Raw genomic sequence first — 25,120 nt, 5'->3', positions numbered from 1 at the left:
CCACTTCAGAGTGTCTTTAACTCCCTGAAATGGTACCCCAGTGTTGGTGGTAAGGGTCCCCGTGCTTTTGCGGGAAGGACTATGGCTTTCATCAGGTAGTCTGGAGGGTTCTGACCCAAACAGGTTTAGGAATCAAAGCCTTAGACCTTCCAAGTAAACCGCAGCTGGGCAAAATCGCGACTTTGAACTGCATTTCAACCTGCCTCCTCGGTGGGCGGTACAAGATGACTCCACGCCCTCCACTCCTTCGGCAGCACCCCTGGGGGCAGGGCTGAGGTCGGCCACGCCCTCCAAACACCGCCCATTCCCCTGCTCGGGGTGGGGCATTCCTACTGGGCATGCTCAGTACCAAGGACTCGGGTTGGCCTCCTAGGCGGAAGCGGGTCCCTGAGAGTTTGTGTGTTCTTCCCAGGGTTCTCCGCGCTACCGTTATGGTCGCCTCCTTGTGCCGTTGTCCGCACATGGGGTTCTAGGGCTGTGGATGTGCTTACAGGAACTGTAGCCACTACTCTTCGACGTCTTTGGACCCTCTTCCTTTCACTTTCTTTTGTTGACTCCTGTGTGACCCTCGTAGGGCTCTGTTTTGGTTGCACCGATATCTGGGGTGATGTGGACCCCGGAGCTGGCCCTTCTGAGGGGCTTCCCCACTGAGGCTGAGCTGCAGCAGTGGAAGCAAGAGGGAGTCGCCGGTTCGGGTGAGAGGGGTGCACCTGCCAAGGAGGGACTGAGGCCAGCGTGAGGACTGTGGGGAGAAGGGGTGGCGGCGGCTGGGTTCTCATCCCTTCTGGTTTTATTTTTTTCCTACCCAAATCTATCTGATTCTTAATGCTTTGGGTTGCTGCATCCTTGACATAGTGGGCGCGGTCCAAAGCCTCCGTGCATGTCTTTACCTCAAACTTCTCACCGTCCGGGTTCAATAATAATGTCAATTGTTTTTCTAATCCCTTAACATTTCTTCACTCATTTAATGCTTAGAATAGACCTGTAAGGTAGACACTACTTTTATTCCCGTTTTGCAGATGGAGGCATTTAAGTACAGATTAAGTAATTTATTCAAGGTCACACAGCTGGTAAGCACAACAGCTGAAATGAGGCAGCAAAGATGTAATCTTGTAAGCAAAGCACATTTACCGGAGAGAGGAAGAGTTAAAAGGCACATGTACTAGTGGGATATAGGCACATCTGGTTGTGGGATTTAGGCTGGACCCAAAAGAGAAATAACAATGTAGGACAGTATATGTCCTGTCCTATATATTTGTGTGTGTATGTACGTGTGCGTGGACCCGTGTTTGTGTGTATATGCAACAGGTGCTTCAGGAGAGAGGTAGTTTCTGAAGTTTGGGTCTGGAAGTCTCATGGAACAAGTCAAACTTGACCTGATTTTTGTTTAAAGAGTAAGACTGACAAGTGGAAAAGTTCACCAGGAGGAGTCACGAGTGTAAAAGTGTGGAGGCAGAATGTGCATATGGATATTAGGGGAACAATGAGTGAACCAGCTTTTCATCAGGGAGGACAGTGGGGGTAGGAGGAGCCAGATAGTGAAAGGAAACTTTGTAAGGAAACTTTTCTGTTGTCAGTAGGAATTCTTTTGAATTCCCAGCAGAATTCCTTTTGATGTTACTTGCTAATGAGGAATATTATTTCTGGGTCTAACTTCTGACATGCTGCTCATGGTATGAATGAGCTTCTAATTCTAGGAGAAGTGATGGGCATTTGCTCAGTACTTTGTGGTTAATGTATAGGAAGCATTCTAAGTATATACTTTTTTTTTTTTTGGCATGCTGAAATGATAATAGTTTTACCTTTTACGGTATGAAAGTAGTTGTTCTTTGGATTATTGGACTACTTTTTTTCTATTACAGAGAGTGGATCTTTCCTACAATTGCTGCTAGAAGGGAACTATGAGGCCATATTCTTAAATTCATTGACTCAAAGTATTTTAAATTCAGCAACGATGACTGAAGAAAAGATTGACAGCTACCTAGAGAAGCAGATAGTAACATTCCTGGATTACTCAACAGATTTGGACAAAACCAGAAGGTAGAATTTTATTCGAAATTTTCGTAGGGAAACAGATTCTGAATACATTTAATATTGCCTTGACAGTGTAAGGCACTGATTTTTGCAGTTGTTGAAAAACCTGGCTTTATGTTTACTCAGGACTCATGATGTACCAAATAATCTATGTAAGAGTTTCTGTCCAGAGGACCATTGAGAATGAAAAGGTAAAGTCGTGTAGGATATACAGGTTTCAAATATAACACTGACTTATGACTGGGTGGTAGCTGCTAACCCACTGAGTTTCTAAATGCTTAAGTCTCATAGGTTTTAGCCGACAAGACTTCAGACCTTCTTTTCTTTTAACTTGAAAGTGTACACTCTCCATCTTGCTATTTGTAGATTGCTGAGTGACAATTGTAACTACTTTTATTATGTTTTAGGTTATCTTTAATGTTTTTATTGTGGAACCCTTGGTTTATCTTTTTCCATTGACGTTTATGTAATTTTATAGGATTAAATATAATGGATAGTTACATAGCAGTGTAACCTAAGTTTTTCAGTGGCTTATATTTTACTGTTGTTAGTTTGTTAATACACCTTCCTTTTCTCTAGCATCTCTGGCAACCACATCAAGCTTTAGTTGTCTTTAAAACACAGTTTTGTTCTACCGTTATTTCTAGGGAATGGCTTCATTTAGTTCTTCAACAAATCAACTCCTGACTAGGTGTTGAGGTTGTGAAGATGAATAAAACATAATCTGTATCTATGAGGAGTTCACAAAAGAGTGCTACTATAGGCATTTTATTTAAAAAATTAGTGTCATTCATTTTTATTTTTCTGGTTTACTAGTAGTTTACGTTCCTCTGATGTCGTTCCTGATTATTATTTTGCTGTCAGATGTGTGTGTGGTGTCATAGCCATTAGCTTTGTGTGGTGCACATGAAAACACACATACACACAAATACATCATACACTGGTAGACCGGAATTCGGCTTGTCACACAGAGCTGAGAAGAGACATTTCAGTTACCTCATTATGAGGTATTTGGAAATTGAACTCTATTCCCAATTCCCCTTAAGGATTTTGATTTTTAGTTATGACAGTTATATTAAGGCTTTGAGATCTTGCTGCACACCTGTTTCCTCAAGTTTCCTAACTTCTAATTACAAACAGCCTCTTCTGTCACCTGTTTTCTGCTCATTCTTTGCTGTCAGTTGTGCTGCATCCAGAGCACTCCAGCTACCACAGGCTTGTAGGCTTGATTTTTTTTTTTTTTCCCTTAAAGAATCTTCCTTTTGAGGTAGGGCATAGGGGATATGGGAAGAAGAGGGTGACTGCTTTTATTTTTCCTTCAGTGTGAAGCTACAGGATTCTCTGGCTGCTCTTCGTTAGAGTTGAATCCCCACCTGTTTGTGTCTTAATCTAGGGGTTGGCAAATTACTGCTGGTGGAGCAAGTCCAAAGTGCCTAAGAATGATGTTTACATTTTTAAAGGGTTGGAAGAAAAGAAACACGTGTGACCCACAAAGCTTAAAGTTTTTTAAAAAATCTCTCCTTTGCAGTATAGGTTTACCTACCCACTCCTGTCTTCAGCCAAAGTAGGATTGAAAAGAAATGGGTTCAGGTGAAATTTCTAGGGTTTTTTTTTTGTTGTTGTTCTAATAGTTGGTAATACCGGATCAGTAAAATATTTGAAAACTTTTTGTTGTCCGCTTTCTTTTGTATAAAATCAGTTTTCCATCCAGTGTCAGAGCTGTTAAATAGAACACAAGACAAAATTCTAAGTGCCTGATAGGGTCCTAAACCGGTGCTGTTCAGGAGAACTTCCTGTGATGATGGAGGTGTTCTGTATCAGCGCCGTACAGTACGGTAGCCAGTAGCCACGTTTGGCCATTGAGCACTTGAAATGTGGACAGTGCAACTGAATTTTAAATTTTATTTAATTGTAATTAATTTAAATTTAAAGCAGCCGTATGTGGCTCATGGTGATAATATTGGACATTGCAGATCTAAACTGTTTCAGAAATTTTTTTTTGTAATACTCTCAGATAATCTCAATAAATGTTGATATCTTACATTTTTCTTAATAAAACTGAAATGAAATAGTGTGTTGTGGTTATATAGTGATAGTGGCTCATGTTTATTTCTTTATTCTTATATGCAGACAACAGCTGATATTCCTACTTGGTGTGAGCAGTTTGCAACTTTTTGTTCAGAGTAACTGGACGGGACCTCTTGTTGATTTACACCCTCAGGATTTTTTGCCATCTGTTTTGTTCCAGCAGTTTAGTGAGGTACGCTTCTTGGAAATGTCGTATATAGGTATTATTGTGTTGTTTATTCTTTAGGAACGGCTCTTTATAAACTGGAGTTAAAATAGGTAGGAGAGAAACATGACTTTATTGCTTGTACAGAACCTACTAAGAATGCTTGTTCATTGATCAGATTTTCAATTCCAGAAGTTCCATTATCAGACTCAAACTCCTCTTCAGATGCTCCCCATTTTATGGAGCTCTGTTAGCTGCTCTTTTTATTAAAGTGCAGGCAGCTGCACCAGTCACCCAGCTGCATATGTTACCACAGTTACATAAAGATCTTTTCTGGCAAAGCAGAGAATGTGGAGATCTGTTTAATTTTGTTGCAGGAAACTTTTGCTGCTGTCCTTACTAACAGTTCCCGGGGGTGATTTCCTTTATGTCACAGATACACTTATTTGTATATACTTACAGTGTCTGGCACAGAGGCGCTCCATGGTGATAATGATTCTTCTTATCCATATATGGAGATAGTATTATTGACCTGCATCAGTAGGTCATCAGTAGAGCTTGCAGTTTGAATTCCTCAGTACTGTTTGAACACATATACGCAGGGCTTGGGGGATATGACATGCTCTGAAAAGAAGTATGGTAACTGATTTATCCAGCCACCTCAGAACTAGAGCATTACTATCGACCACTCAGCCTGGAAGGCTGCGCTTAGCATCCGAAACTTGCACAGCAAAAGGGACCTATTTACTGTTACCTGGTTTCTCAGAATTAGAAGTAACAAATGAAAGGGGAATGGAGTTGTTAGAGATTAGTGTTAATAATTTGATGGTGGTTGGAAAGAGAAATACAAAAGCAGTCATAATCTGAAGCCTCTGTACATATCAGTTTACTGAGTCATCATGTTATATTGCAATAGAGTAATTGAGATTCATAATGCTGGCCCTAAATCGTAATTGAAAGGTTAAAAGCTCTTCCATATCTTATGTCTAAGAAGGGAATTTAATCTATACTTTACAAAAGTTTTCATCCAAAACGGTTAAAATAAAATCCCCAAGATTTTGGCACTTAAAGAGATATGCTTCAGTTATCTAGGAAATTACTTATAAGGAATGTCTCATTCCCTCTCTTACTGTGTATAAAACAGTTTCTGGCCTCTATTGCCCTATAGTGCAGGTTAGAAACCCACCAGACAAAGTCGTAAATACGTACCGAGCGCTAATGTGTGGTTGGAGTGGTGCTTCATTCACGTATGCTGTATCAATTTGACGTGTTCTCTAGATGAGAAGACTGATGCTCACAGTGGTGAAAGAAACTTGTCAGAGGCCTTATAGCTGGGGGATTGGAGCACACATTTTCTGGGTCCAAATTCAGTACTCTTTCTGCTATACTAAAGTAGAAGCACCTGTAAAGTTAGGTAACAATTCAAACAGTACAGAAATGGGTTACATGAGAGGTTCAACCTATAAGAAATACTGAAATTAGGGCTTCCCTGGTGGTGCAGTGGTTGAGAATCTGCCTGCTAATGCAGGGGACACGGGTTCGAGCCCTGGTCTGGGAGGATCCCACATGCTGCAGAGCAACTAGGCCCATGAGCCACAACTACCGAGTCTGCGTGTCTGGAGCCTGTGCTCTGCCACAAGAGAGGCCGCGATAGTGAGAGGCCTGCACACCACGATGAAGAGTGGCCCCCGCTTGCCACAACTAGAGAAAGCCCTCGCACAGAAACGAAGACCCAACACAGCAAAAATAAATAAAATAAATTAATAAACTCCTACCCCCAACATCAAAAAAAAAAAAAAAGAAATACTGAAATTAATGAAGACGTGTGGAAAGTGAATTTTGTCTGAGAAGACCTTTTCGTCAAGAGTGGACCTTGAGTTAGAACCTGAAAGATGATGAGGAAATGGACAGGTAGAGAAGAGAAAGAAATACGTTCTAGGTGCAGTCATATGAGCAGAAATTTAGAGGGGAGAAGAGTGCGGTGTTTGAGGGAAACGGATGCTTTGAGCCTGTTGGAGCAGCAGTAAAAGGTCAGCCTTGATGGGGCTCAGACCAAATCATAGGAAACTTTAAATAAGACCTTGATTTTAATTTTTTTATTAGAACTGCCTCATATGGGACTTCCCTGGCAGTCCAGTGGTTAAGACTTTGCCTTCTAATGCAGGGGGTGTGGGTTCAATCCCTGCTCTGGGAGCTAAGATCCCACATGCCTCGTGGCCAAAATACCAAATCAATAAACAGAAGCAATATTGTAACAAATTCAATAATGACTTTAAAAATGGTCCACATTAAAAAAAAAATCTTAAAAAAAAAGTGCCTCATACATTTCAAAAAGCATACAGAATGTGTACAGTTTAAATAACAAAACTCCTTTGTTCCTACCACCTGGCTTGAGAGAGAGAACATCACCAGCATTGTAGAACAGAGCTTCCCGACTGCTGTTCCCCAGGTGTTGAGCCCCTTTGCCATTGCAGTAGCTGTGTGGGGCCGGGGCTGGGGAGAGCTTTTGAACTGGTCTCGTTTGGTGTAGTAGCCTTCTCTAGTTACCTGATGTGCACTACAAATAATAGCATCTTCTGCATTTGCTCTGACTTGGAAAAGGTTGGGAAATACAGGGTTACAAGGTCCCCTGTGTGTGCTTCCTGGTGGTATCCCTGGCCCCCTTTCTCATGAACCACTCTCGTGAATTTTGTGTTAACATTCCATTGCTTTTTTTTTTTTTTTTTAATTTTATTTATTTATTTGGGTGCATTGGGTCTTCACTGCTCCAGGCGTGCTTTCTCTAGTTGCGGAGAGCGGGGGCTACTCTTCGTTGCAGTGCGCGGGCTTCTCATTGCGGTGGCTTCTCTTGTTGCAGAGCGCGGGCTCTAGGCACGCGGACTTCAGTAGTTGTGGCTCACGGGCTCTAGAGCGCAGGCTCAGTAGTTGCGGTGCATGGGCTTAGTTGCTCCGCAGCATGTGGGATCTTCCCGGACCAGGGCTTGAAGCCGTGTCCCCTGCATTGGCAGGTGGACTCCCAACCACTGCACCACCAGGGAAGTCCTCCATTGCTTTTCTTCATGATTTTAGCACCTATGTATGTATGTATCCCCAGAGGACATATTGTTTAGTTTTGCCAGTTTTTGAACTTTATATAAATGAAGCAAATTGTGTGTGTTCTGTGACTTGCTTTGCTCAGTGGTGTATTTCTGAAATTATACTATTATTCATTTTTACTATTGCATAGTATTCCAGTTGTATGAATATACCACAGTTTATATATCTGTTCTACTCTCAATGGCCACATGGGATGTTTCCATTTTTTGCAATATATTATGTACAGTGCTATTAGGAACACGTCTTCTGGGAATCATTTGCAAGAATTTCCAAGCACAGCATGCTTAAAAAAAAGGGATAGTGTTTGGTGCAGTGTGCTAAATGGAAGAGGCTGTTTTTACTGGCCCTCAGGCTGTAGTCGGGCAACCGCTGAGGGCTGAGGGGATTGATATTTTGCCACACGTGGAAATGCTTCCCAGCACCGAGTTGGGAAGCTCTGCTGAGGACATATATCTGTGAGTGGAGTTGCTGTGCCCTAGGGTATATGCATGTTCAGCTCTTCTTGGTCATGTCATGTTGTTTTTGAGAGGATTATTCAATTTATACTCTATACCAGCAATCTGAGAATTTGGAAGGTAAAGGGAGTTGAAGTTTTTAAACTGGGGAGTGACACATCAATATTTTCTAGTTGTCATTTTCCTGTGCTGATTTATGTTTCATAGTTCTTGTGAAGGACAAATATTTGTGAATATACTTTACGGTCATGGAGTATAGTCATCAAAGCCAAATTAATTTTCCCTGCCTCTAAATTACGGCCTTGGCATTTTTAGCACTGTTTTTTGACCTCTGGTGCTAACCAGCCTCAGGGGAATAGCAGTGAAGGTTCATTTCTGAGTAGGTCACCTCTCACACAGAAAAGTTGATCTCCTAGTAATCTAGTTTTATATTCAGTTTATGTCAGACGTTGACTTTTTTTCACTATTCTGATAAATAAATATTTTTGTATGTCATATGCTCTCTTGACCGAGGAGTTGTTCCTAAGGGAATTGTAACCTTCATTTTGTCTGTTTTAATTGAGAATATAAACAATCCTCTTTATTTATTTTTTGGATTCTTTTATAGGTTATTACAGAGTGCTGAGTAGCGTTCCCAGTGCTATACACTCATCCTTATTGATTATCTGCTTTACATATAGTAGTATGTATTGTTCATCCTCAAGATTTATCCATGTTGTATCATGTCAGAATTTTCTTTTAAGACTGAATGATATTCCATTGTATGTACATACCAGTTTTTTTGTTTTGTTTTTTGTCTTTAATTAATTTTTTTTAAATTTATTTTTGGCTGCGTTGGGTCTCCACTGCTGCACACGGGCTTTCTCTAGTTGCAGTGAGTGGGGGCTACTCTTTGTTGTGGTGTGTGGGCTTCTTGTTGCATTGGTTTGTTGTGGAATACGGGCTCTAGGCGCATGGGCTTCAGTAATTGTGGCACGCGGGCTCAGTAGTTGTGGCTCATGGGCTCTAGAATGCAGGCTCAGTAGTTGTGGCTCGCGGGCTTAGTTGCTCCACAGCATGTAGGATCTTCCTGGACCAGGGCCTGAACCTGTGTCCCCTGAATTGGCAGGCGGATTCTTAACCACTGTGCCACCAGGGAAGTCCCACATTCCTCTTTAAAACTCGGCCATTTCCCAAAACCTCTGGAAGCACATTTAGAATTCGGTTGGAATATCAGTGTTATGTCACAGGAAGATGGGAAAGCATTTAATTTTTTAATGATGGTGATGCAAGGTAACTCTAGGAAAAGAAGTTTATTTATTTGTTTATTCATGCATTCACTCCTTTATTTATTTATTATTTACCCTATTAATGACATTTCCAGAGGACTTAGAGTAGGAGGTTTCGTAACCAACTAAACCTTTGAGTATCAGAGGTAATGAGATCCAAGTAGTATATCATGGAGTATCTCTTTGTGTAATTTTTTATTTGTTGCCCGGTTAAATTACTTGTTTGTTATCTTTAAAGATTTCGTTTAGAAGAAAATGATCTAAATTTGTGCTACAACAGGTAGACATCTTTCTCATCTCAATGTGATTAGAATAAGGATTCTTTTTCTTAAAGGCATGTCTTGTACTTCACCAGCTTCGTTTGGATGTTAGGAAATAAAGATTGTTAAATCCATCTAAATGGCAAGATGATTTGATGAGGCTGCAGGTCCAACTTGGGCACATTAGGCAGGGTCTTCTTTCTAGTTCTTTTTTAAAAAATTTATTTATTATTTTATTTTTGGCTGCATTGGGTCTTTGTTGCTGTGCGTGGGCTTTCTCTAGTTGCAGTGAGCAGGGGCTGCTCTTTGTTGTGGTGTGCGGGCTTCTCATTGCGGTGGCTTCTCCTGTTGCGGAGCATGGGCTCTAGGTGCGCGTGCTTCAGTAGTTGCAGCACGCAGGCTCAGTAGTTCTGGCTCACGGGGTCTAGAGCGCAGGCTCAGTAGTTGTGGCGCACGGGCTTAGTTGCTGTACGGCATGTGGGATCTTCCTGGACCAGGGCTCGAACCCGTGTCCTCTGCACTGGCAGGCGGATTCTTGACCACTGTACCCCCAGGGAAGCCCTTCTCTCTAGTTCTTAAGCAGTAGATTCACTTGTGTATTCCGTACCTCCACTTGGAGGTCTCACAAGGTACCTCAGACTCATTGTGTCCAAGACTGAACTCATGGTGAGGTTCTTCTCCAAACCAGGTCTTCTGGTGTCTGTGTCTCAGTGACCCACACTACCATCATGCAGTTGTCCTAGTCAGAAGTCTAGAAGTGATCCTGGCCCTGTCCTTGAGGACTTCCTCATGCTTAGCATAGCCCTGGAGCTTGCTGAGGGGCAGGAAGAGGTAGAGAGGTCTGAGGGGAAGGCAGCATGAGGTGGTAGGAAGAACACTGGTTTGGGAGTTGGAAAACTTGGGCTGTAATGTCTCTTCAAACGCTGATAACTTCTGTGTGATTTTGGACTGCACTTAACTTTTTTGTATCTGTTTTCTTCTGAAGTTGAGGCAGTTACAGTACTTAAATAGTTCCTTGATTATTGAACTTAAAAAAAAATTCCTTCTACCCTCAGTGTAGGTAACAGTAAGCTTTATTTGTGGTTTGGTGGTGGTCATTCACGTTATCTTTATTCCTCTAGTACACTTTTCAGTAATGATGAAAGTTAGGCAGAGGATGAACCCACAGCTATTACTTGCTTACCTTTATTGAATGTTTCAACAAAGCATTGAGCCAGACACTGATCACTTGGATTGTTTAATCCTTACAAGAACCCTGTGAGGTTTAGGTTCTGTTATTTTATTTTATAACTGATGAAACAGAGGCTTCAGTTGAGAAAAAAATTACCTATGCCCACAAATTAATAATCAGAAAAAGGACCGTATCCTGTGTCTGTGACTTACAGCCCATGTTCCTAACATTGAGCATTCCTACTATCGATTTTGTGGTGACTGTCAAAATGATTCAGTCCACATTTTAAAAACACAGGTGCTTGGTCTGTTGTAGAAAATCTCTGTTCAGTAAGAAGTAGATTTTTCAGAGGCATCCCTTTTGGGCAGCCTCTGTTCACATTGGTCCATGATTGTATGCCTACTCAGCATTTGATATGTAAGACCTTGTTGTTTTTTGGCTTTATAGTAATTATGGAGCAGCAATGGTTTGTAATGACATTAGCCAGCTGGTGAAGCATATATGAAATGTAGGTGTTTAATATGAATACTTTCACGTAGGGATGGTTTTTATTGAGAAGCTATTTTGTTGTAAGTAAATCTGTAAAGTCGTGACGCTTCTTCAATAGTAGCATTTTCTTGGGCTTCCCTGGTGGTGCAGTGGTTAAGAATCTGCCTGCCAATGCAGGGGACATGGGCTTGAGCCCTGGTCCCGGAAGATCCCACATGCCACGGAGCAACTAAGCCCAAGCACCACAGCTACTGAGCCTGCACTCTAGAGCCCGTGTGCCACAACTACTGAAGCCCGCACGCCTAGAGCCTGTGCTCCGCAACAAGAGAAGGCACCTGTGCTCCGCAACAAGAGAAGGCACCCGTGCACCGCAACGAAGAGTAGTCCCTGCTTGCCACAACGAGAGAAAGCCCATGCACAGCAGTGAAGACCCAGTGCAGCCAAAAATAAATAAATAAAATAAATTTATTTTGAACAAAAGGGTGCAACTTGGGAAAAGCAAATTAAAAAAAAAAATAGTACCATTTTCTTGATTGCCCTGTTCTCTAAAGTACAAGCAAGCTGTCTGTCAGGGCAGGCTGGAGTTGTAATGTTAGGACTCCCTCCAGTGCCAACTGCTGTGTAATAGATCAGTGCCTGTGTTTCACAGCTGATTACCTGGAAAATATGTATTCTTGTAAGACATATAATGATTAATATGTTGCTAAATTATATCGTCTTAAATTTTTTTTTTTCAGGTCAAAGGACTGGATGCACTCGTTCTGAGTTTGCTCATTCTAGATGGTGAATCAATCTACAGCCTGACCTTGAAGCCTATACTGCTATTATTAGCACGAATTTCCCTAGTGAATGTAAGACATAGGCTGACAGCTATTCAGGTAAGGGAAGAAAAGGAGCCAGGAGATTCAGACCCAGGTGTGACTTTTGTGCCGATTAGCATAAAACTTTAGGTGTGATGCTGAAAATGTCTTGGTATATTTGTTTTCTAAGTCGTCTTTAGGTGTTTAATTTTAAAATCTGATGAAAATAAGCAAAAACTGTCTCCTCTCATGAGATTCGTCTAGTATAAAATGAGATGTTGAGCCTCTTTAATGGGGTTGTATATATGTGTTGTGTGTATATTTGCATGTGTATAAATGTTCATTCTCTGAATCTTAAAAATAGGTTTAAAAACACCCTTCATAGTTTTTTGTGAATTTCATGTAAGGATAATGAGTAGCTAGAAGTATAGCACTTTCAGTAGATCTTTTTTTTAAAAATTAATTTCACTTTTTACTGTTTTTTATTAAAGCTCCTAGAAATTTTTTTTAAATAAATTTATTTATTTTATTTATTTATTTTTGGCTCCGTTGGGTCTTTGTTGCTTGCACACGGGCTTTCTCTAGTTGCGGCAAGCAGGCTTCTTATTACGGTGGCTTCTCTTGTTGCAGAGCACGCGCTCTAGGTGTGTGGCCTTCAGCAGTTGTGGCATGCGGGCTCAGTAGTTGTGGCTCGCAGCTCTAGAGCACAGGCTCAGTAGTTGTGGCGCATGGGCTTAGTTGCTCCACGGCATGTGGGATCTTCCCGGACCAGGGCTCGAACCTGTGTCCCGTGCATTGGCAGGTGGAGTCTTAACCATTGTACCACCAGGGAGGCTGTTTCTTGATTACTGTTTCTTGGCTCACATCCTACCTTGTTTCATATTTGGGTTGGATTTAGTAGAGTATTTGTTGAATGCCTGTTATATGGTTTCTTTAGTTCACATATAAATTAGTGAGAAAAGCACTGATACAGATAGCTATTACGCAGTAGGAGGTGACGAAAACCACATGAGAGATTCGAAGTAAGTCCTTGAGGTGTAGTGGAGGTTGTCAGCTGTGCAGTGTGCAGGCTCCGTCACAACTGCTCAACTCTGTGCACCTAACTATTCAATCTGCCTTGTAGTGGGAAAGCAGCTGTAGATGATATGTATGTGAATGGGTGTGACTGTGTACCAATAGAGCTTTATTTATGGACACTGAAATTTACATTTCATATGCTTTTCACATGTCACAAAATATTATTTTTCTCTCTTTCTTTCTTTCTTTCTTTTTTTTTTTGCAATGATTTAAAAATGTAAGAACAAGTTTTGGTTTTGGGCTATAGGAAAACAGGTGGTGGGCTGGTTTGGGTCCATAGGCTGTAGCTTCCTGACTCCTGTCCTGATTGTTGCAACTTGGGCATACAGACCTTGTATTTCCAGAAATAGTAAATCTAAATTTTATGTGAGATCTCCCAATTTCCAAGTGTTGGCTGAAAAAGTTTAAGAAACACAGTATTTCTATGGGCAAAATGTGGACTTGGTCTGTACTGTATAAGGGCTTACTTTCCTAAGCATTTAAATTGTGACAAAGAGGAGGTAAGAAGGGAATCATGCCTCTTTCAGCAGCTCTCATGAGGACAGATGATTTGGAATCAGTTGTACCAGAAGGGTTTTTTTTTTTTTTTTTTGTGCTGTACGCGGGCCTCTCACTGTTGCGGCCTCTCCCGTTGCGGAGCACAGGCTCAGCGGCCATGGCTCACGGGCCCAGCCGCTCCGCGGCATGTGGGATCTTCCCAGACCAGGGCACGAACCTGTGTCCCCTGCATTGGCAGGCGGACTCTCAACCACTGCGCCACTAGGGAAGCCCAAGAGAAGGGTTTTTAATAGATGGGTTTCAACATATCCTAGCAGGTATAAGACCTTATCTTTGATTTTTTGTTTAGTGATGTTAGCTTGAATAAAAAAATGTTTTCCCAAGTTGATATGAATTAAATGGTCTTATAGACCGACTAGTACTTGGCCCTGAAGGAAGTATCATCAAAGCATGAGGTTGCTAAATGGCATTATTTTCTTTCTAGTGAGACTAATGGTCAATGAGTTAGTGATACAGTTTTCTTGGTGGAAAACTTTAATCAGCAAGTACCTTCGTTAAGCATCGTTTGTGAAAAGATACATGTAGTATCAACAGCTTAGGAGAACAAGTAAATATGTGAACTGCTGGTTGCAGGTGTAGAATTGGAGAGATAAGTTACCTGAGTTTCTTGGCAGATGCTAAACAGCTTTTGACTTCTGTTTCAAAACCCTATTTTCTTGTACATCTCCATGCAAAGATCATTCTGTGCTGAAACCTTGCCTTTCAGTTGAAATGTTATAGTTTTCTTTCCTTTGGGTCTTTGATATATTATTCTGTAAACGATGATGTTAAAAATGATTTCTTTGAGAAATGAAGATAAAATGATAAAGAAGCATGACATGCTTACCCAAGTTAATCTTAACCTTTTAAATTAATTTTGAAATGGCTGGATCTTAAGGAACATATCAGGTTGTTTATTATGGTTTTATTTTTGTGGAACTATAAAAGAAGATGATTTTCCCCCACCCCCTAGTCTGTGAAGTGGATAGACTAGTGTTAGTAATATGTGAATGTTGAGTAAAAAGAATTTTGGCTTTGGAATCAGACCAGAGTTTGTCTGGCTCAGCCACTTAACAACTGTGTGGCCTTAGGCCAGTGAATTTCTCTGAATATCAGTTTTCTTATTTATAAAATGGACTAAGTTGGCAAACATTTATTGGGTTTCTTTTGAGTATACTCGTGCTCCCTGCCTTCTAGGAGGTTATTGACTAGTGTGACTTGTCAATCAGAATATTCTGTAATAAGTGTGATAATCAGGAGACAGGATCTAGGAACTATCTAAAGCAAGTCTTCTAGTTTTCTTTTTTATTAATGCCTCAAATTGTCTATTAAGTGATTCCTGACAAATAGAAAAAGGCACTTATATTTTCTAGTAGAAAAATAGGCTATGCTTTCTTTCTTTGTTTCACACTCCCCCTTCTCCCATCTGAAGATTTTGGGTTAAGAGTTAGTTTATAGATCTGATTTTAAGAGTTGAGCATCTTATGTTGTATGTTTTCTTAAAAGGGCAGTCTCTTTGACTGGATCTATCTAAATTCCCATGTCCAGAAAAGGAAAGACTGCTGCCAGACCTGACTCACTTATTGCTGACAGCAGATAAGGGACAGATAACTGAAATATAGACTGACTTCATCAGCCTAGTGATAGGAAAAGAATGAAAATGAGACAGCACCTCAGGGAATTAAATTAAAAATGATGTGAAACTTTATTAGATAATTCTACCTTTCCTCTCCTTAGATGGACTGAGGGAACAGCATTAATAATTAGAAAAGATTTTGTCAGAGGGTCAAAATTCATTTGTGATTTTTTGATTGTTGTAGCATTTGTGTGTAGTTTAGAAGGGGAGCAAGCAGTTTTACCCCTTAATCAAATGAAGAAATAAGGTTCAAGTAAAAAAGAAAATGCTTTTGGTAATTTTTTGATTGTTGGAGCACTTGTGTGTAGTTTAGAAGGGGGGCAAGCAGTTTTACCCCTTAATCAAATGAAGAAATTAAGTTCAAGTAAAAAAGAAAATGCTTTTGGTAATTAAGCTTGATCTCCTATTAGTAGGTATTGCTTTAAAAAAAAGGGAAATTAATTTTTCACTCCTTCGTGCAATATAATTTAGAGTAACATAGTTGCAATTACTTCAGATGGTTCAGTGCATGATCATACTTGGTAATTTAATGAGCCTATCAAGAATATTTAATACTTACTACTTGCATGTGCGTGCGCACGCACACACACACACACATACACACACATGCATAGCAGAAGATCTAGAAGAATATAAACCTTTGTCATGGATTTTTCTGGGGGAGGAGAATGACGCTGAGGCAGCAGAAGAGAGACTTTCATCTTCACTGCGTATGCTTCTGTATTGGCTTGTTGTTGTTGTTTAATAAGGATGTGTTGAAAAGTAAGAGTAAGCATCAGAGAACTGAGGAAAAGCTACTGTGTTCTCAGCCTGTGCATTAGTCAAGGCAATGTATAAAATGCAGTTTCTACCCTCCAAAATATATGGACCAGGTGTTTACACACTTGAAAAACAAGAGCTCTGCGGTATGGTGCTAACTTCTAAGCACAGTGTGGAAGTTTAGGGAAGTGAGAGACCAGTGTGTGCCCTACTAGTGGGAGAAGGCTTCATGGAAGAGGGTGTGGAAGCGATCTTCCCAGTTTGGGGAATATCTGAACCCAGGGTATATCTTACCTTGTAGTTTGCATAGCATACGTTGCTTCAGGGAGGATACAGAGATGAGTAAGACATGATTCCTCATCTTGTTGGCTAGATGGCAGACAGCATTGAAAGCTAGGATGATATACACGAATACGGTGGAGTGTGTCTGCAAAGAGAGGTGCAAACAATGTGCTGGAAGTTGAGATGAGGGAAAATAATCACCCCATAGGAGGTTCTTGGGGGAGGCCTCCTAGGATTGTTGGTATTGGATTATGGTGCTGGTAGAGTGTCACAGTAGAGCAGCACGATTACAGTAGGCATTTTAAAGGAGGAAATGGTAGGTTCGAAATGACATCAGGAAGCCCAACTGGCTACAAATACAGGCTTTGAGAGAATGGAGGAGAGATGTTATTCTTGTGGAAGACATGGCAGTGGATTTGGTATTATTCCTGAAGACATAGCAGCTTATTGAAGGGTAAATTTAATCTCACAAATGTAAAAAAATTCTAAAAATTGATTTGAATTAATGTGAAATTTTTTTCCTAAGGGTCCTTTTAATTCAACGTAAGCACATTGGTGTTTCCTTTTTCTAGAGCTTGCCATGGTGGACTTTGAGATGTGTGAATATTCACCAGCAGTTGCTTGAGGAACGCTCACCTCAGCTCTTTGCTCTTGCTGAAGACTGTATTGATCAAGGTATGTCGCGGATGTTGTTTGCTATGAGCATGTAGCTCCATTCTGTTTTCTTGGCTGAGACATTCCTCTTTTCATCTGTTGTTTGACAGCAGATGGTAACTTTTTGTGTTCCATTCTTTCTGGATGTGGAGTATCACAAATTATTAGGATGTCAGATTATAGGATTTCTTTTTTGTCTTTGAATTTTTAAAAAGGCAATCACTATTATTTATATTACCTACTTAAAAAGAGTGATTTATTCTATGTAGCTCACCATGATTTTATCACAAACTGCCTAAAGGTATTTAAATATTTTCTCGGTTCTTTAATGTAAGAAGCCTCATTAGAAACAAATGTAAACTCCCTTTATTTAAAAAAATCTTTAACTAATTTGAACTGGAGTAAATTGTGCCAAATTGCATGCAGAACAGGAAATTATTTATCCTATATCCTACTGAGTACATGAAGAAAGGATTCAGGTTTTCTTTTTTTTAAACATTTTGTAGAAAATACAGTTTACTGAGGATGACAGTGGGTAGAGAGGCATTTTTGCATTTTGTTTTATTGTTTTTTATTGTAGTACATAATGTACCTATAGAAATGTGCCTAGATATAAATATAAAATTAAGTAAATGATCATAAACCACACACCCCTGTAAATGCCTTTGTTGCAGATGCCTCATATGTCTTTTAGGAAAACATTTTGAAGAAGGGGGAAGATCTTGGGTACCTTGACCCTTGATTTCCCTGGAATTTTGGAACAATTATTCCTAACAAAAGTTGCCAAACAAAAACAAATTCTCTTGTAGTGAAGGAATACAGAACACAAGTAAACTTGAGTTCAGAAATGAACTTCTGAGTTTCAGAGAAGGGATTTGACATTAAGTGTGCCTGATTCCAGAGCCCTTATTCCTCTCACATCACAAGAGTATGAAGTCATTATGTATGTGGGTGCGCATGTGTGTTGGGGGTGGTGGTTAGTATCACTCTGCGTGGAGAAGCAGTGATCTGCACTTGACTGAGGCGGCACATTCGTGAAGGCGTAAGACAGCTCTTGTGGGTGTGGGCATGTGTAATTGCAAGATGCTGCTGTACCTTTCTGGAGTCTGGTTCCTTTAAAGGTGCATCCGTATAGTAACAGGCTAGGTCACAATGCACTAGAGAGGACATTAGTTTGTGCGGTAACACATACTACTAAGCTAGAAACTAGTTTCTCAATTTTGTTCTAAGACAGAAATACATACACATATGCTAATCTTAGATAAAATGAACATCTGTATGTGACTCAAAATGAGAATGTCAGGTAAATATTATTCAGTCAGTATAATTGTTATTTATATACCTGGACTTAGTTTATATTTGTTCAGGATTTTAGGTTATATAAGAGTGTGGAACAAGCAAGGGTATGTTAGATCAGACTTGTACATGTAAAAAAGGTATCCTGAGCTTAAACTTTGTATATATAAAACAATATTTGTTCTGCCATGAGATTTAAACCTGACATGTTAGCAGATTGTTTTATTAAATGTAAGCAGTTTACTTTTCTATACAATGACATTTCACTACATGTACAATGGTGCAATGATGTAACAGAACTGAAAAACAGTATTTCTTTTTCCTGTAAAAGTCTTTGGTTTAATGCTTTTGGATTACAAAAGGTTTTTATGAGCAAATTTAGGCTGCTGAACCATCTATATTTTTGTTAAGACTGTAAGCAACTCTCTGTAAGTTGTGAGCAACTTGAGGGCTGATTTTTTTTTATAATAAGTTTTTTTCTTTTTTTTTTCTTTTTGCGGTACGCGGGCCTCTCACTGCTGTGGCCTCTCCCGTTGTGGAGCACAGGCTCCGGACGCGCAGGCTCGGCGGCCATGGCTCACGGGCCCAGCCGCTCCGCGGCATGTGGGATCTTCCCGGACCGGGGCATGAACCCGTGTTCCCTGCATCAGCAGGCAGACTCTCAACCACTGCGCCACCAGGGAAGCCCTTGACGGCTGATTTTTTTCTTGTTTCTGCTTAATGCCTAGAAAATAATAAATATTTAATGCATATTTGTTGAATAGTGATAGCTAACATTTATTGAGCCTTTTCTACATTCACTTTTCAAGGGAGAAGTTGCAGAACTCCCTCTATTTGTCCTCCATCTTGATAGCAGTTTTTATCTGAGTTTACTTCTATACAGAGGTTTTTCAAAAAGTGAAATGTTATAGAAATTATGAGAAAATTGATCCTATCCAGATACCCTATGGGATCTTGAATCTTCTCATTATAGTGTTGCCTAAGTGTGGAGTTCTCTTGCAAATGAAATATGAAGTTGGACTTGGAGAAAATTAAGACCTGATGCCCAGTTTAGCAGACGTCATTGTCCTCTTTCTATTTTTAGTAAAATGAAAACTGTATAGACTAAGTCTTCCCGCATTCATGCCATTTCATATTTTTAAAATGAAGTGAGATACGTTCCATAAACAAACTTAGTGCAAGGGAGACAGAGGAGTGGGGGCTCACAAAACTGGTAAAGTTTTGAAAGTCAGAGATGAGTTGAACTTTACTGATATTAATGGGGATAAAAGTTGATTTTTCCTGAGGATAATGAAAGCATTTGGAAGAAGATGGCATCAGGATTCAGCCCACTATTTAATTTTGTAAAGGGTTATTACATTATACTGTGTAGCATATTATACAGTTTCGTATGCTTCATTATACTTTTATGGAAAATCGGTAAATGAACAAAAAATCAAGGTGTCACTGGGAGTTTTTATTTCTCTTTTTGTAAAGGAAATCAGGTTTGGTGCAGTTGCCAGAGGGAAAGCTCCATCTCTTCCCTTTATCCCATATAATATATATAAATCTGCATTTATGTCTACATCTTTACCACATCTCAGTGACTAATGTTCTTAATGATGACCCTTAATTATTAAGAAAAGAAAAAAAATACCTTTTTATGTACCATTTTCAAAGGTAGGAACCATATGAATGATAGGAACCATTCTCTTCTTAGAGAGAATTCTAAGAGGTAAAATTAGGTCCTCAACAGAAAGGGTTAACTAAGATATCTGGAAGATATGACTCTAAGTGACTCATTCCCCAAGTGGTCTCAGTTCTTTCCTGCAGTATATTTTAGCATATCATTTGCTTTGCCTTGCAACTAAGAATTTTTTATGTTGCTGTTCTAGGCTAATCAACGACATTTTTTATTTTATCTTCTCGTAAATTGGTCCATTTTGGCTATGTCTAAGTGTGCACATAGTCTTAAACTGCAACATTTCATAAACAATTTTATTTAAAAAAATGTTCTGGGATTTAACCCAAATGTTGACCCAACAGTCAGTTATAACTGAAATATTGTTCAGTGTCCAGAGAAGAATATTATATTTGAAATGTTGCCCTTGAAGGATCATCAAAAAGTTGGCAAGATTTTTTTTTTTGCTTCAGTCTATGAAACATAAGCAACTGAGATCTTTATATTTTTGTCCAGGAATGTTGCATCAGTACAATGTAGTGGAATATAACCCATCAGAATGTCAGCATAACTTTGCTGGACTGATCACATCTCTGAAAGGAGTGAGTTAGAATCTTGAAAAGTCTGATCCTCAGCGCACTCTGAGATCCTCTTTTGGATGTCATACTGATGAAACCGTGGTTCTCTGAAGGCTGCTTAAGGGCACACAATCATTTATTGTGGGATCTGATACTGAAAAACGTGTTCCGTATAGTGCATGAGATGTAATATTGAGGTTTAGGTATTTGAAGATGAGCTTATGTCTAAGAGAAAACAGGCTAAAATGCTTTGTCCGAGATTCCACTGTAACATTTACAGGCAGCTCTGTGACTCTAGGCTTAGATTGTTTCCACATAGAAAGAGTTCGTCAGATTAGTTTCTTGATGACTGATGAATGTATCGATTTTTAAAGATAAATTTGATACTTTGGGATGGATGTCTTTAAATATACTAAGTATAATTATCTAATTATAATTATCCATATGAATCCATAGGGATTTCATTTTAACATAGCTTTCAATAATCTCATGAGAAGAGATTTTGGTTTTAGCATACATTTTAAATATATGCTAAATATATTAAATGTATGCTGGCTGACATTTTGATCCAGAAAGTCATGAATATTCATTTCCATGGAGAACCTACTGATTTATTAAAATAGTAAATATATGTCTGTTGGGTCAATATGCTCCTCTTTCTATTTAAACTTGAGTTATCCAAAGCTTAAAACTTTGTGTTCACGGTTGACTCATTGTTTTCCATCATTCCTCGTATCTAGCCAGTTCTTAAATCTTATCAGTTCATCCCTGAGAGTTCCATATCCATCCTTCTTTTCCATTCCTACAACTGTTATCCTAGTCCATGTCTGAAATCTTTAGTTTGGAAAGGCCCTTTAGAGATTATCTTGTCCAGCTAACTTATTTTACAAAGAATTGAGACTCAAAGAGATTCTCCAAGAACCAGAACTATGATCTGGAGTTTCTGACTCCAAATCTGTTTACTCTTCTTTCCATTACTTTTCTCCAAACTGGTCAGTAGGGCAGAATTCTAACATCTAATAATAATAATGCAGTTTACATTTCAGTAGTTCTTACTCCACACCAAGTACTGTTCTAAATCTTTAAATATGTTAACTACCTTATTCCTTGCAACAATTCTATGAGATAGAACTGAAGACTTGATATAGGAAGGTGTAGCAGTGGATTTGTGTGCTTTTGTTTTTGCAATGTTTTTGAAGTATAATTAACCTACAGTAAGACTCATATTTAAGGTGTACAGTTGGTGATATTTTACATATGTATATACTTGTGAAATTATCACAATCAAGATAATTAACAGAACCTAGAGTTTTAAGATCTGACTTTCAGTTTTTGTTCTGTCACTGACATGCTGTGTGCTTCAGGGAGCTCGTCTGACTTCCAAACCAAGAGTTTTCTTCTGCGTAAAAATGGTCTTTAAGTTCTTACTAGGTGTAAAATAATGTGATTCTTTGTAGGCCAGCTTCCCACCCATCCTAATGCTGGGATCTGTTGGAAGATTGTGTCCAAAAATGTTATTTCCAGACTTCCCTGGTGGCGCAGTGGTTGAGAGTCTGCCTGCCGATGCAGGGGACACGGGTTCGTGCCCCGGTCCGGGAAGATCCCACATGCCGCGGAGCCTGCACGTCCAGAGCCTGTGCTCTGCAACGGGAGAGGCTGCAACAGTGAGAGGCCTGCGTACTGCAAAAAAAAAAAAAAAAAAAAAAGTTTTTTCACTGGGCTTTCTGAGATGACCTTAAGAAGGAGCTCATTCCATTGTTGGGAACTGTAATTGCTACAAAGTGCTTCCTTTTAGTAAATAAAACAACCTGCTAGTCTTTCACATGCTAGCTAGCTAGAGCCGTGCTGTCCAATACAGTAGCCGCTAGCCGCATGTGGCTAATTAAAATAAAAGAAATGAAATAAAGAATTCAGTTTCTTCAGCCCCATCTCAAGTGCTCAGAAGCCACCTGTGGTAAATGGCTACCATTTTGGACAGTGCAGCTGTGGAGTATTTACATCGTTACAGACACTTTCATTGGACGGTGCTCCTATTGAGCAACAGAATTTCTTGGTAGGTCTGTCCTTCTTTCTGTGTGACCAGCCCTGCAGTTCCTTAAGGCTGTTATCACCATCACTTTGTGTCTGAAGGGTTGCACCTGACTTGTAGGCTCTTTCTTGGCCTTCCTTTCTTCTGCCTGTACAGTAGTGCTGGATTTTTTTTTTAAATACCAATTTCATCATGTCATTTTTAAATTAGGAAAATCTTTAATCATTCCCAGTTTTATTTTTGACTTTCTGTTTCCTGCCCAACTTGATATTTAATTAAAAAAATTTTTTGGAATGATTGCTGAGTTCCAGTCACTGTGGTAGTTGCTAGGGATATCAGTGAACTCAGTGGGTTAGGGAATAAAATGCAAGTGGAACCGTGCACCTCAGATTGGGACTTGAACCCACGCAGCCGGGACTTGAACCCAGCCAAAACCCTGATTGGGAACTCGAACCCAGGTGGCCGGCACTCGAACCGGGACAAAACGGACAGGTGATACCTCCAACTGAGATCACACACTTGGTTTCAGGACTTAATGAAGCTCAGGTTCTTGATGTCTCATTGCAGAAAGAATTCAGTGAGAGACAAAGTGATAGGTAAGAAGTGGATTTATTTAGAGGGAAACACACTCCACAGACAGAGTGTGGGCCATCTCAGAAGGCGAGAGTGGTACCAGGGTACGGGGTTGTGAGTTTTTATAGGGGTGGGTAATTTCATAGGCTAATGAGTGGAAGGAGTATTCCAGCTATTTTGGGAAGGGGTGGGGATTTCCAGGAATTGGGCCACTGCCTACTTTTTGATCCTTATGGTCTGTCTTGGAACTGTCATGGCGCCTGTGGGTGTGTCACTTAGCTTGCTGATGTGTTACAGTGAGCATATACTGAGGCTCAAGGTCTAGTGGAAGTTGACTTGTACGCCATCTTAGGCCCATTTGGTTCTAATCAGTTTTTTTTTTTAAAACATCTTTATTGGAGTATAATTGCTTTACAATGGTGTGTTAGTTTCTGCTTTATAACAAAGTGAATCAGCTATACATATATCCCCATATCTCTTCCCTCTTGCGTCTCCCTCCCTCCCACCCTCCCTATCCCACCCCTCTAGGTGGTCACAAAGCACTGAGCTGATCTCCCTGTGCTATGCGGCTGCTTCCCACTAGCTATCGGTTTTACATTTGGTAGTGTATACATGTCCATGCCACTCTCTCACTTTCTCTCAGCTTACCCTTCCCCCTCCTTCCCTGTGTCCTCAAGTCCATTCCCTAGTAGGACTGTGTCTTTATTCCCGTCCTTCCCCTAGGCTCTTCATAACCATTTTTTGTTTTTTTTAGATTCCATATATATGTGTTAGCAAACGGTATTTGTTTTTCTCTTTCTGACTTAACTCTGTATGACAGACTCTAGGTCCATCCACCTCACTACAAATAACTCAATTTCCTTTCTTTTTATGGCTGAGTAATATTCCATTGTATATATGTGCCACATCTTCTTTATCCATTCATCTGTTGTTGGACACTTAGGTTGCTTCCATGTCCTGGCTATTGTAAATAGAGCTGCAATGAATATTGTGGTACATGACTCTTTTTGAATTATGGTTTTCTCAGGGTATATGCCCAGTAGTGGGATTGCTGGGTCATATGGTAGTTCTAGTTTTAGTTGTTTAAGGAACCTCCACACTGTTCTCCATAGTGGCTGTATCAATTTACATTCCCACCAACAGTGCAAGAGGGTTCCCTTTTCTCCACACCTTCTCCAGCATTTAGTGTTTGTAGGTATTTTGATGGTGGCCATTCTGACTGGTGTGAGGTAATACCTCATTGTAGTTTTGATATGCATTTCTCTAATAATTAGTGATGTTGAGCATTCTTTCACGGGTTTGTTGGCAATCTGTATATCTTCTTTGGAGAAATGTCTATTTAGGTCTTCTGCCCATTTTTCGATTGGGTTGTTTGTCTTTTGATATTGAGCTGCATGAGCTGCTTGTAAATTTTGGAGATTAATCCTTTGTCAGTTGCTTCATTTGCAAATATTTTCTCCCATTCTGAGGGTTGTCTTTTTGTCTTGTTTATAGTTTCCTTTGCTGTGCAAAACCTTTTAAGTTTCATTACGTCCCATTTGTCTATTTCTTTTTTTTATTTTTTTTTTATTTTTTTATTTTTTTATTTTTTTCTTTCCTGTGGTACGTGGGCCTCTCACTGTTGTGGCCTCTCCTGTTGCGGAGCACAGGCTCCGGACACACAGGCTCAGCGGCCATGGCTCATGGGCCCAGCCGCTCCGCGGCATGTGGGATCTTCCCGGACCGGGGCACGAACCCGTGTCCCCTGCATCGGCAGGCGGACTCCCAACCACTGCGCCACCAGGGAAGCCCTCTATTTTTGTTTTTATTTCCATTTCTCTAGGAGGTGGGTCAAAAAGGATCTTGCTGTGATTTATGTCATAGAGTGTTCTGCCTATGTTTTCCTTTAAGAGTTTGATAGTGTCTGCCCTTACATTTAGGTCTTTAATCCATCTTGAGTTTATTTTTGTGTGTGGTGTTAGGGAGTGTTCTAATTTCATTCTTTTACATGTAAATGTCCAGTTTTCCCAGCACCACTTATTGAAGAGGGTGTCTTTTCTCCATTGTGTATTCTTGCCTCCTTTATCAAAAATAAGGTGACCATATGTACATGGGTTTATCTCTGGGCTTTCTATCCTGTTGCATTGATCTTTATTTCTGTTTCTGTGCCAGTACCATACTGTCTTGATTACCATAGCTTTGTACTATAGTCTGAAGTCAGGGAGCCTGATGCCTCCAGCTCCTTTTTTCTTTC

The 25,120-nt window shown here is 40.0% G+C and overlaps 1 protein-coding gene across 1 annotated transcript in view; it reads left to right on the top strand.

Moving 5' to 3' along the window:
* The first annotated feature begins 436 nt into the window (after positions 1–436).
* TTC27 (tetratricopeptide repeat domain 27) overlaps positions 437–25,120 on the top strand; it is a 186,991-nt gene continuing 162,307 nt past the window's right edge. The window contains exons 1-5 of the mRNA XM_065891074.1: positions 437–695; positions 1,863–2,040; positions 4,165–4,294; positions 11,744–11,884; positions 16,670–16,772. Coding sequence (XP_065747146.1) covers positions 608–695; positions 1,863–2,040; positions 4,165–4,294; positions 11,744–11,884; positions 16,670–16,772 — 640 coding nt within the window. The 5' untranslated portion in view covers positions 437–607. The remainder of the gene's footprint in view (positions 696–1,862; positions 2,041–4,164; positions 4,295–11,743; positions 11,885–16,669; positions 16,773–25,120) is intronic.

Source organism: Phocoena phocoena, chromosome 14, assembly GCF_963924675.1.
Source record: "Phocoena phocoena chromosome 14, mPhoPho1.1, whole genome shotgun sequence".
Classification (NCBI taxonomy): Eukaryota; Metazoa; Chordata; class Mammalia; order Artiodactyla; family Phocoenidae; genus Phocoena; species Phocoena phocoena.
The sequence above is the reverse complement of the archived record's forward strand: the minus strand, read 5'-3'. Positions and strand labels throughout refer to the sequence as shown.